The sequence below is a fragment of the Rhineura floridana genome, chromosome 1 (assembly GCF_030035675.1).
Source record: "Rhineura floridana isolate rRhiFlo1 chromosome 1, rRhiFlo1.hap2, whole genome shotgun sequence".
In the NCBI taxonomy this organism is placed as follows: domain Eukaryota; kingdom Metazoa; phylum Chordata; class Lepidosauria; order Squamata; family Rhineuridae; genus Rhineura; species Rhineura floridana.
This window is the reverse complement of record NC_084480.1, coordinates 184,350,311-184,363,161: the sequence shown is the minus strand read 5'-3', so window position 1 is coordinate 184,363,161 and position 12,851 is coordinate 184,350,311. Positions and strand designations below refer to the sequence as shown.

The following is a 12,851-nucleotide window of genomic DNA, read 5'->3' as shown; positions in this document are numbered from 1 at the left end:
TCATGGGGCAGACCCTAGTGATGTCATTTCACACAGAGCTTGGAAAAGTTACTTTTTTGAACTACAACTCCCATCAGCCCCAACCAGCATGGCCACTGGATTGGGCTGATGGGAGTTGTAGTTCAAAAAGTAACTTTTCCAAGCTCTGATTACACATGATACATTAAGCATCAATCACAGTGCTTGGAGCATACAATTCAAACAAAAACATCTCTCTGATTGGAAATTAAGATAGAACTCTTAGGTGAAAGATGGAGCGTGGGTAGGGAACATTTAATCTAGCCTACTTGCTTCTGGCAAGAAGGATTTAAGTTCACTCAGGCCAGGCCAGTCACCAGAAGGCCATTGTAGGAACAAAGGAGCCTAGTGTTGAGGAGATGTTAGATGGGAGTACTCAGGAGGAAAGATGGATACCCCTGAAGGCTGCAGTTCTAAACACACTTACTAAGGGACTAAGCCCCATAGGAGAGCCAGTGTGGTGTAGTGGTTTGAGTGCTGGACTATGACCTGGGAGACCAGGGTTCGAATCCCCACACAAACATGAAGCTCACTGGGTGACTTTGGGCCAGTCATTGCCTCTCAGCCTCAGAGGAAGGCAATGGTAAACCACCTCTGAATACCGCTTACCATCAAAACCCTATTCACAGGGTCGCCATAACTCGGAATCGACTTGGAGGCAGTACATTTACATTTAAGCCCCATAGAACTCAATCGGACTTACTTCTGAGTAGATATAGTTTGGATTGTGCTGTTGGTAAAGCTTGACTAGGGATCCTCTGCAAAGATATTCATATCCAAGCAGGGTTGGCAGCCCCCTACCTGGAATTCCCTGCCCCTATTTTTAACATGGCTGCTCCAAACTTCTTTAGATTTGACCCTTCACTTCAGAAAGAGGTTAGAAAAATGAGTAAGAGTAAGAAGATTCTCTACCCTTTTCTGTCTACCCTGTGGCCTGCTGTAAGCTCACTTTGACAGCCAACCCAATTCCAGTGAATAATAGTTGACAGAGAGAAAACACACATGGTTTGGTCTACCTTCACAGGCAGCAGTTTGGGAACAACAACAATTGCAGCCACACTTCCCAGTATTATTATTGTTGTTATTGTTTATTTCTACCCCGCCTTTTGGCCAAAAGGCCCTCAAGGCGGCTTACAAAAAAAAATTAACACAAATATAAAAATACATCAATAAAAACAATACAATTTACAAAAAACAGCAGTTACAACATCCAATAAAATACATTAACAAATCACAAAGTATGTGAACTCTCTTTTGGGTAAGAAACAAACTGCCATGCAAACAACAAGGTGCATCATCAGTGAGTTTAAGGGGGTTGAGCTAAGCGCATGGAACCACTGTTGTCGCTTCTATGGATATAAGGGAGTGAGGTCAAAGGTAAATGAAATGCAAATACAGTGCTTTGCAAAAGTAATCAGAGCACTGACCAATGCTCTCATATTACTGAATTACAAATGGTACATTGTAATTTCATTCTGTATATGTTATTTTGAAACACTGAAACTCAAAATCAAATATTGTAAGGTGACATTGGTTTTATGTTGGGAAATGTTTGTAAGAAACATAAAAAACTGAAATGTTGCTTGTATAAGTATTCAACCCATACACATTAATATTTGGTAGAGCCACCTTTCGTTGCAATAACAGCTTTAAGTCTTTGGGGGTAGATATGTATCAGCTTTGCACACAGTGTCAGAGGGATTTTGGTCCATTCTTCTTGGCAGATTCGCTCCAGGTCGTTCAGGTTGGTTGGACGTCGCTTGTGGACCACAATTTTCAAAGAGCGCCACAGATTCTCAATGGGATTGAGATCAGGACTTTGACTGGCTCACTATAGGACATTCACCTTTTTGTTCTTGAGCCACTCCACTGTTGCTTTGGCCTTGTGCTTGGGATCACTGTCCTGCTGAAAAGTGAATTTCCTCCCAAGCTTCAGTTTTTTAGTGGACTGAAGCAGGTTCTCTTGCAGTATTTCCCTGTATTTTGCTCCATCCATTCTTCCTTAGATTTCCTTAGATGCCCACTCCAATAAAAACAGTGACACCTAAGCCCTGCCTAATTGTTTTTAAAAAGTAGGATAGGAGAGGGAGAGAAAGATTTACAACACAAACACAATTCTTGGCTGTGTTCACTCAAAAGTCCCTTTAATTTACAGCACAATTCTAACCATGTCTACTCAAACGTAAGTCTTATTGAATTCAGTGGGATTTACTCCTGGTATGTGGGATGAGCATTGCAGCTTTACTCCCAGAAATGCAAGTGTAGAATTAAAGTTTCATACTAGGAAGGTTTTCAAAACACTGCCCTCTTCAACAGCCCAGGAAAATTTAAACTTGTTTGACTTCTGCACACAAGAGAGAAAAAGACTGAAAGCTATATACTTACTCAATTTATGAGATTTTCAGATAAGCAGGAACAAACAACAGTTTTCTGGTCTTGCATTGGGGTCTACCAGTGCCTGGAGATCATCAAATCCCTTGTCAATCACAACTCTGACTTCACTTATTGGCTACAAACCTGAAAGGGCAGGGTTAGAGCAGCCAGCTACGAGCTCATTTAACCAGCCTACCTAGGAACTTTTTTTTAATGAAAGCTGAGAGTCTGGAGATTAAGATGACTAACCAGGAGACCTGGAGAGGACCTCCATAATCTAGAGTCTCTGGGCAAAAACCGGAGACCTGGCAACCCTAGGACAAGAGCACCAGCTTCTTGACTAATGCTCTAAAAAGTTCTGAATTTGTTCTGTGCCATCACAGAACCTATTACATGACTTCACAGATGACTACTTGAAGCAGGGCCAGCCTTACCATTAGGCAAGGTGAGGCAACCATCTCAAGTGATGCTCAGAAACAGTGAAAGCAGCCCCCAGTTGTTCCTCCTAAGCCCCCCTTCCCAGCTATTCCCTCTGTGGGAGGACAGACATGTGGCCTGTATGCTAACTAGCCTGATGCCTCAAGAGCAACAGAGGACACTATCTACTCCTGTCAGTTGCTACACGTGGAATGTGGCAGGGGGTATCTTATCCTTCATCTCGAGCAGCAAAATGTCTTGGGTCTGCCCTAACTTGAAGAACGTGAATAATAAATAAGCAACTAGCTCAGATTCAAAATAATATGATAAAATCAGAGGAACAGTTATAAAAATAGTCATTTTAAAAGCCAGGACTAATTTTTTAAAGCCATTAAACATATTTCCATCATAGGAGTGTAAGTACAAAAAGTGTTGGGTCTGGTGAGTCCCCTTGGGAAGACCATTTAGCAGTGGGGGTGCCACTGCAGATAAAACCCTATTCTGGTGAACTGTATCTCCTATGAGTGCAGTGCATGAAATAGGGTATCATCTCCAGATCTAAGAGCACAGGAGGAATATATCATTAAGGTGCTTCCTAAGATATGCTAGGCCATAGTCATACAAGGTTTGACTGAGGGAATGTTTTGAAATATCATTCAAAATTATTATACAATTATTATGAAATGAATGCAAAACTGAGGTTATGATCACCCTGGTAGATCAGTGTAGATTTGGTCTAAACATAGAATGGCATGGTCCAAAGAAGAGATGGCTGGAGGCAAAACCTGCTGTCTGGGTAGGAATGAACTGGTATTGAGTACCAGTATAATGTTACAGGAGTTTCAGCAAAGCATGTCACCAACTTTCTTCATTACGGAACATAATGTATTAGATAGATTTTTTGGTTGTTTTCAGACATAACATTCTCCAATTAAAGCAAAACTACGTGGGTAAATTGGGAAGCTGTAACAGCAGTGCAGAATCAAACCATCACTCATCTCCAGATTCATCAGGCTTAAAAAATGTCTTTAAAAAAAAAAAAGCCCACACAACAAAAAACGAGAAATTATAGATATATTTTGTTGATAAATTTTCTTAGTTAACAGTGGTGGTGGGGGAAATGCGCATCCACAAAATATGAATCTATAAATAGCTGTAATAGAATTGTCTCTTCCTGAAAACTCAGTAAATACAACCAAGAATGCTTCCCCTTATGAATTTGTTTGTATAGAGACGCAAATGGAAAGAAAAGGTATGCTTCAAAGATAAATAATATGTGAATATTGCTGAGATATACGGTTATTGAACTTTATTTTGGAAGCATGTCACTTGTAGATGACATTACATTTTCTTGGATTTTTTAAAAAATGGGTTAGATTTCATTTGTTGTTGCAGCAGCCTTTCGTGATGTGAAATAAGTAGGTCGGGCAAGCTGAAAGCCACACTGAGTTTGAGCTGCTTGTCATTTAAAAAATGAAATTAAAATGAAGTTTACTATATTTTCCACAAATGAAAGCTTTCAAAAGTCCTGAAAGAAGCCATTATCACCCTGGTAGATAAATGCAGATTTGGTCAAAAACATAGATCTGTTTATTCTAATAGTTATCATTGCAGGATGATTTCAGTTAACTGAATATTACAGGATAGGATCCTAACTGGAAGTGGTGAATGCTTTGACTGCCTTCAAAGTCCCAATTTTCCCCCTAATTTTTTTTATTTAAGGTTTCACATTCTATAGACACATAATTCATGATTATAAACATATTAAAATTTGCAATTAATTATATCATGATTAAGACATCCATGGGACTGAATCAGCCTTGGTTGCCAAGGTGGGGTCCCGCATGCTGTTTAACATCTATATGAAGCCCTTGGGAGTGATTTGGGGAGAGGTGTCAGCAGTACACTGATGATACCCAACTCTGTTTCTGTGTAACATCTGAACTGGGAGAGGCTGTGCAAAGCCCTGGACTGGTGCCTGGACTTGGTGGTGGGCTGGATGAGGGCCAATAAATTGAGTCTGAATCCTAGCAAGACGGAGGCAATGTGGGTTGGTGGTTCCTGAGTTCAGATAATTGGTCAGTTGCCTGCTTTCGATGAGGTCGTTCTCCCTCTGAAAGAGCAGGTTCACAATTTGGGGGTGCTCCTGGATCTATCTTTGTCGCTGGAGGCCCAGGTGACCTCAGTAGCATGGAGTGCCTTTTACCAGCTTCAGCTGGTAAGACAGTTGTGGCCGTTTCTGGACCGGGATAGCCTGACCACTGTTGTCTATTCACTGGTAACCTCCAGGTTGGATTACTGTAATGCGCTCTATGCAGGACTGCCCTTGAGGTTGGTCCGGAAGCTGCAGCTGGTGCAAAATGCAGCAGTGCAACTGCTTACTGAGGCAGGGTATCGTCAACATGTCACCCCGCTGCTGAAAAAAATTGCACTGGCTGCTTATTAGCTACCAGGCTAAGTTCAAGGTTCTAGTTTGGTGTACAAAATCCTATGCAACTTGGAACAAAGAAATTACCCCTTATAAACCAAGTTGATCACTACGTCAGCAGGTGAGGGCTCCCTGCAGATACCATCTTATCAGGAGGTCTGTTCCGCACTACATAGGAAGCGGACCTTTAGTGTACTGGCACCTACCCTTTCCTTCCCCTTAAATATAAGACAAGTAGCATCTCTGTTATCTTTTCGGCACCTTCCTCTTTCAACAAGCCTTTTAAGTAGAGACATTATCCCGGTCTGCATCTGTGTTGGAATTGCTTTTTAAGATGTTTTTAAATCTTTTTTTAAAAGATGTTTTTTAAATATGTTTTGTTTTATATGTTTTAAATATGTTTTGTTTTAATATATTTTAATGTCTTTAATGTTTTAGAGTATTTTAGTGCTTTTGTTTGCCGCCCTGGACTCCTACTGGGAGGAAGGGTGGAATAATAATAATAATAATAATAATAATAATAATTCATTTGTTTTATGTTGCTTCCAGTGCAATAAAATGTCCTCATTTTTGTATTGTTGAAGCCAACATCTTCTAAACTTTGAGGTTTAGTTAAATGTTGCAAAAGAACAGTTTATCTCATACAAAACAACTGGTGAATTCTCTTTACTCTCTTTGCATGCCTGAACTGTTATAGAGTAGTTCCTAAGAAATTGAGCTATGAATCAGGAAGTCCCCATTCACATGTTACTTCTGCCATGATATCTTAGACAAAGCACTATCCCGCAATCCCAGACTGGCCCCCCCAATCTGTAATAAGAGGATAACAATATAGGCTCTTGCAAGGATTTTTGTATAATGTATATAAAGTGTTACGAACATTGTAAAAAGTGCTATGTAAATGTTAAGTATGATTACTGCATTGAGGATTGTAGCTGACAATATAATTTATGACACATTTAAAGAGGATTATGTGACTCTTAGAGCAATGTGACTGACAGATGTGCATTCAGTGTTGTATTTTACCTGAACAGTGAAACATGGATCCAAGAGCCTGCTTTCAGTTTGTTAGCATTTCTTGCAACATTTATCTCTCCAGCAGTCTCCAGCATCACAATGGTATTCATAGGCCCGGAGATAAAAGTCCTTTTTCTCGTCTATCTACTTGCAGCCTGATCCTGCAGGCCGAGATATTTCTATTCTTCCCATTTTGGAGCACTGTGAAAACACTCACATGACTATTTGGCTTGGCATTGTTTATGCCTACAAAGGCCTACTCATGGTAAGTCTAATGGTAAGTGTAGTTTAGAGCCAGTATGGTGTAATAACTAGAATGTTGGACTAGGAGTGGAAAAACCTGAATTAAAATACCCACTTAGCCAGAAAACCCACTGGGCCAATTTGGATCAGTTTCTGCATCTCTTAGCCTAACCTACCTCACAGGGTTGTTGTCAGAATAAATGGAGTGCTGTATTTAAAGTAGCTTGTGCAGTTCTTTTATAAATGAGTATTTTTACAATTTATTATATTTAAGCCCTTTTATAAATACAAACAAGTTTCTCTCCCATGTTATCTCGATAATCCCTTCTGCCCCAGCAAGCCATAGGAAAATAGGTTATGTGGCAGTCTGTGGGCCTGTTTCATGTCACCTGGAGTGGTAAACATGGCCCCACACTTACTCCCACACCACTCCAAATGATACCTATAACTTCTACCAATGGGATTAAAAGTGGGTCATATAATTGTGTACCTGCTCCTCCCTGCCACCACCATTGGACACAATCCAGCCAAAGTTAAGCAATTTTAAGTCCCATTGATACCAGTGGGAGAGAGTTAAGTGTGGGATCAATCCACTGAATTTAACAGTCTTAACTTCACCTGGATCATATCCTGTGTTCGTATTTGCCAACATTAGCTGCTTAAAGTATAATACAGGTACAAACAGAATTATTTTAAAATCTAGTATACAAATCTGTAACTGCACTTATTGTGTTGCAATCATTACTTCCTTTTCTTTTTCTAATTTCAGCTATTTGGTTGCTTTTTGGCCTGGGAGACTCGAAATGTGAGCATTCCTGCTCTGAATGACAGTAAATACATTGGCATGAGTGTTTATAATGTGGGCATCATGTGTATTATCGGAGCTGCTGTTTCCTTTCTCACACGAGACCAACCCAATGTTCAATTCTGCATTGTGGCACTAGTCATTATATTTTGTAGTACTATTACGCTCTGCTTAGTCTTTGTTCCCAAGGTAAGCCAATTGATTCATGATGGGTCTGTTATTTGCATATAATTTTTATAGGACAATTAAATTCACTTCTGCACTGAGAAATTCTCCTGTTCAAGCCCCATTGAGCTGAATTGGAACCACTGAAGGACATGGTTGCTCACTGGATTGTACACATGGTTCTTAAAGCACAAGTTGAGAGCCAGCATGGTGTAGTGATGGACTAAGGTTGGTGAGACCTGGATTCATAACCCCACTCAGCCATAAAGCTTATGGGTTGCCTTTATACCAGACACTGCTTCTCTCAGCATCATGTAACTCACAGGGTTGTTGTGAGAAGAAAATGGGGAAGAGAGCCCTATTTGCCACCTTGAGCTCCATGGAGGAAAGATGGGAGATAAATGTATTACATAAATAAGATAGGCCTTCCTATGGATGAGCAGTTCCACCCCCCCCCGATAGTTGCCGTGATCCCTCTATATTTTGATCAAAGAAAGACCTAGGTGTCACTGGGGCAGCAAAACTGTATCTAGGTAGTATTACTTCAGAGTGTAGGTGGAAATCTGATGGATTGTTTGACTGATTGATTCTCTGTTTTTTAAATTATTATTATTATTTAATTAATTAATTTATATCCTGCCCTTCCTAAGGGACAGCACAGAAATTCCCCCTATTTATGAATCTAGATCTTTTAGTTTCTAGTTTATTTTCTTTCTTTATTATTGCATAAATATAGATAAGGATGGCTGGCTGGCTGGATAGATAGACAGATGAATATTAATACAAACATTATGAATACAAAGATAAAACTTCTTCAAAAATTATTCAACTTATATTTCTCCCAATCATATAGAGGTTAACTTCATCCTGCATTCTCTCATTCCAGTAAGAAATAAACAAACTCCATTTTTCAACAAATGTTTTATCACTTTGCCTTCCCTTCCTGAACCTGACTATATTTGTAAGCTTAACCATTAAAATCCCAGATTTTAATTTATTCCTCTATTTTTGGTATTCCTGGCTTTTTTCATGCCCAAGCTATGGTAATTCAGGCTGCAGTAAATAAAGGAACTACCATTTCTTGGCCATTTTAGAGACAAGTTTCTAAGCTTGGCCTTATCCCTGACATGCTAATTTTATATGCAGAAGGTATTTGTTATTCAGTCTTGCGAGTCCCCACCTGCAGTCTTCAGTGATGCAGCCTGGACATACCTCAGGGAGAACCAGGTCTAAGAGATAGTAGTAGCAGCATGTATGGTGGTTGCTGCTGCTTACCTGCACAAGGCTGGAGCAGAACTGCAACAAGGTTGAGGCCACGAGGATGCACCGTCCCCAATCTAGTTCTCTTGCTGGTACACCACAGAGCCCCAGCCCAGCGCAGTAAGCGGCAGCAACACCAGTATCAGGAAGTTGGCTCAGCCGCACCACGTGCTGATACTGATAGTCATGATGATCTACTTTTATCTTGAGTACCAAATGGATTATTAGGATTATTCATTGGATTATGAAGAATCAGGTTTTCACAATTACCTTTAATATTGCTGTCAGGTTTTTTAATTAGATCATACTTTAGCCATGAATGGGCAAATTCCTTGAAGGCTGAGGTGAATGGTACTGTTTCATATTCTTCTGGTAGTGATCCAGGTGCTAGACTAGTGCTTGGAAACAGTGATGGGTTGGATGTAGGTCAACAGATTGATGCTGATTCCTGATAAGACAGAAGTATTATGTGTTCCAAGTTCTTAAATCCAGGAGGTAGTGTCATGTTAGTCAATGGAGGATTTATAATCCCTGTTTCAAAATAGTTTAATTGGTTGCCAGTTCATTTCTGAGCCCAATTCAAGGTGCTCACGTTAGTATTTACAGCTCCAAATGAATTAGACCCCAAATATCTGAAATATTGCCTCCTTCCCTGCAGACACCCTTGAGAAGATTGGCAGAGGGGCTTCTCTCAGTAGTTCCACTTCCCTCAGAAGTTCAGGAGGGGGTCATCCCCTAAATTGTAGCATTACCTCCCCACAGAGGTGCATCTGGCACCTTCACTGTATAGATTTCATCATATGGTGAAGATGCACCCCTTTACTCTGGCCTTCATAGCTGAAATATATTAGGATCCATTCTATTCTTTGATTGTAATTTGTTTTAACTGGTTTTAATATTGTATTTTTACATTGTTGTAAATAAGAATATTAATAATGATAATACAATTTTCTACAGAGTCCACCTACTTTGAGCTGAAATACTTATCCACATTGATATGTGAATTGAATTTTCCAATGTCTTTAGCTAAAGATCCTGAAGAAGGGAAATCTAGAAGGAGGAATGGAACATTTTAAAAAATGTAGAAAAGTTATTTTCAGATCCCTTCAAAATTATTCTGGGTGGTTTGGGAGCCACAAGTGTCCTTCCACACTGCTCCATGTATGGCAGATGTTGGAGATCCCTTTGAGGAGTCTAATTTCTTAGAGATGTAACATTAATATGGAAAGGAGGCATACCACCAGTTCCCTGCACGTTATCTTGGGCTTCTGATACTAGCTAAGTGGCAAGTTAAGAAGTTTTTGCTAATGGGGGCAGTGGTAGATATGGCTGAATAATATGAGCTCGCACGTATGGTAAAATTGGATGGCTACAGCTGAAGTCTTTACCTCAAACCCAGCATTTCATGTTAACTGACTGCTCTATATCCATTTTTTCTGGCACAGATACAAAAATAATGAAATGAAATGAAATATTCGTCAGGTTTTTCTCACTGCTTTTACAACTTTCAGTTAATCACACTGAGAACAAATCCAGATGCTGCCACTAGAAACAGAGGGCTCCAGTTCACTCAAAATCAGAAGAAAGATGACTCAAAAACATCAACATCTGTAACCAGTGTCAACCAGGCCAGCACATCTAGGTCAGAAGGACTACAGTCAGAAAATCACCAGCTGAGAATGAAAATAACTGAGGTATTACTTACTGTGTGTTCTAGGTTAGACCGTTCTGTACCATGGACACTGCATGGATTCTCAATTTGTATAGCAGCAAAGGTACCTGAAACTAAGAGCCAAAAGAGATGAGACATATGAGATACATGTTTGGATCTCCCAGTGTTTTACTTTTCACTTAAAGCAACTATGGAGCCCCATATTGGGTTGGGGTTATATGTTGTATGTCTTCCACTGTGGGCCTAATATCTGCCAGTACTAGTTGCAGTCGACTCTCTACACTTCAAGTGAATATACAACTTTTTCATAACATTCCCTATAATCTGTCTAAATCAGTAGACATGACACAGCCACATAGACGGGTGAGTGACAATGCACCAAAGTATGTCATTTGCACTGAGTTTTATAAATCCAACTGCAAAAGCAGTAAGTTTAATTTTTGAAAATCAATTTTAATTTTTTGTGTATGCAAAAATACTTTTTAAGTGTTTTTGCACAATTTTGTAAACATTGTTGAGAAACAATTTTAGTGCAAATCAAAACATTAATAAAAAGCAGACATGCTGCTAAGACAGTGCAGATCAGAAAAGGTCAAAGTGGCAGCCTTTCCCAACCTTTGGGTCCCCAGATGTTGTTGGACTACAACTCCCATCAGCCCCAGCCAGCATGGCCAGTGGTCAGGAATGATTAGAATTGTAATCCAGCAATAACTGGGGACTCAAACTTTGGGAAAGACTGGACAGAGTTTAGAAGATGATAGGCTGAACTGTCCCAGACATCACTGAACATGTCAAAACCATGCCTCTAGAAAATGACAGAAAAGTAGCACTAAGATACCTGCAAAGATAGTATTACCTTTTTTTTTTTTTTTTAAAGTGCTAGAGAACACAGATGAATAATGATTTGAGGATGACTTCCAAGTAGAGGCCTCACGAAAAGTGAGTGAACAAAGTGTGGCAATTCCAGAGTAAATATATAGAATGGAAGTACCCTATGTTTATAGTGGTTTACAATGCAATTAAAAGAGCCAATCAAAGCTATGAATATTAAAATCAATGGGTTGAATCCAGACAGTTATTCACACTTGGGTCCCATAAAAATCAGTGTGAAACATTAGTCACAGAATCCAGGTGAGCCCCAAGCAGCAAACATTATCTTCCAGTGAGAGTGCAACTCCCTCCAGGAACAGGTTGCATACCTACCCAATGTAGATCTGTGAAACACTGCAAGGAGGGAGGCTTATATTCCCTTCCCCAGCACAGCTATCTCTGTCCAGTTCCTCCCCACCCTCAGTTGCTGTTAGGTTAAATTTTAAACATATGACCCATAAAAGACCCATATTTAAAATATAGGCCTCCCTGCTTGTTGACATAAGCCTTCACTGATGTGTTGTTGGTGCATATCAACAAGAGAGCAACCTGCCCACAACACTAATCACAAAGGAAACACTTCAATCAACCCCCAACACCCCAAGAGAAAAATGAATCCACAACAAAATATGAAAAGGGTGGAAGGAGGGGAGGGAAATAGTGTTTTGTTTTGTTTTGGAGAAGGGAAAAAACAAAAAGAAAAACAAATAAATAGCACCAACCACGAAAAATGCATGATTTGGACAAACACGCTGACAAATGAGATTTCTGAGGAGACCAGAAAGCCCTGACCTAATGACTCCTCCCCCTGGAAGAGCAGACTCAAGATTTGAAGCCCTGCCTCCTGAGTCCAGAGGGAGGAGTAATCCTGTTCACAGAATGCAAACCAGCATAATCAGCAAACTCCAATTTACAGTAAGTACCAATCTCTGTTGTTACAGAACTGCTGCATTTTGCAGCTCCTTTGCAGAACATTTAGTAACTTAATATGCAAACACAACAGAATCTTGGAGACTGGGATATCTTCTCACATTCTGAGTAATTCAGCCAAGGGGTGCACCCCATATTTAAAAAAAAAATGGTATACCTCAGGTATCATAACGTGTTCTCAGCACAGGTGAAATTTTTGTCATTTTCATTTCTCCTGAATATTTCAATATTCACTTAGCAGGGAAGGCACTGCAAAACCTTTTTACCCTGGTCTTTGACACCCAAGATACATTTTTAGGACCTCACCCCATACTTTTGAAGTAAATTCTTTTAACAAATTTTAATATTGCATTTTTATATTGTAGTTGTAACTCACCCTGGGACATTAGGGTTAAAGGCAGATAAGAAGCCCTATAAACAAACAAATATATTTAAAATGCCTTTGGTTGAACCAAATTAAATACTTTTGCAACGTAAACTAGGTTTTGGTTTATCTAGGAGTTTAAGGGGGTGGGGGCAATACACTTAGCAAGAGCTCTGCTTGTGGTTGCTGTTGTGGAGAAGTGGTGGCTGTGCCCACCAGCATAGCGCTAAGCTCTTGCTGCTTAAAAAAAATCACTCTCCTCCCCTTCCATGAGCAAGGGGTGGGGGAG

The 12,851-nt window shown here is 39.9% G+C and overlaps 1 protein-coding gene across 1 annotated transcript in view; it reads left to right on the top strand.

Moving 5' to 3' along the window:
- Positions 1-12,851, top strand: part of GABBR2 (gamma-aminobutyric acid type B receptor subunit 2) — a 435,702-nt gene that overhangs the window by 394,863 nt on the left and 27,988 nt on the right. Inside the window, exons 14-16 of the mRNA XM_061588946.1 lie at positions 6,408-6,518; positions 7,266-7,490; positions 10,238-10,420. Of these exons, the coding sequence (XP_061444930.1) occupies positions 6,408-6,518; positions 7,266-7,490; positions 10,238-10,420 (519 nt within the window). The remainder of the gene's footprint in view (positions 1-6,407; positions 6,519-7,265; positions 7,491-10,237; positions 10,421-12,851) is intronic.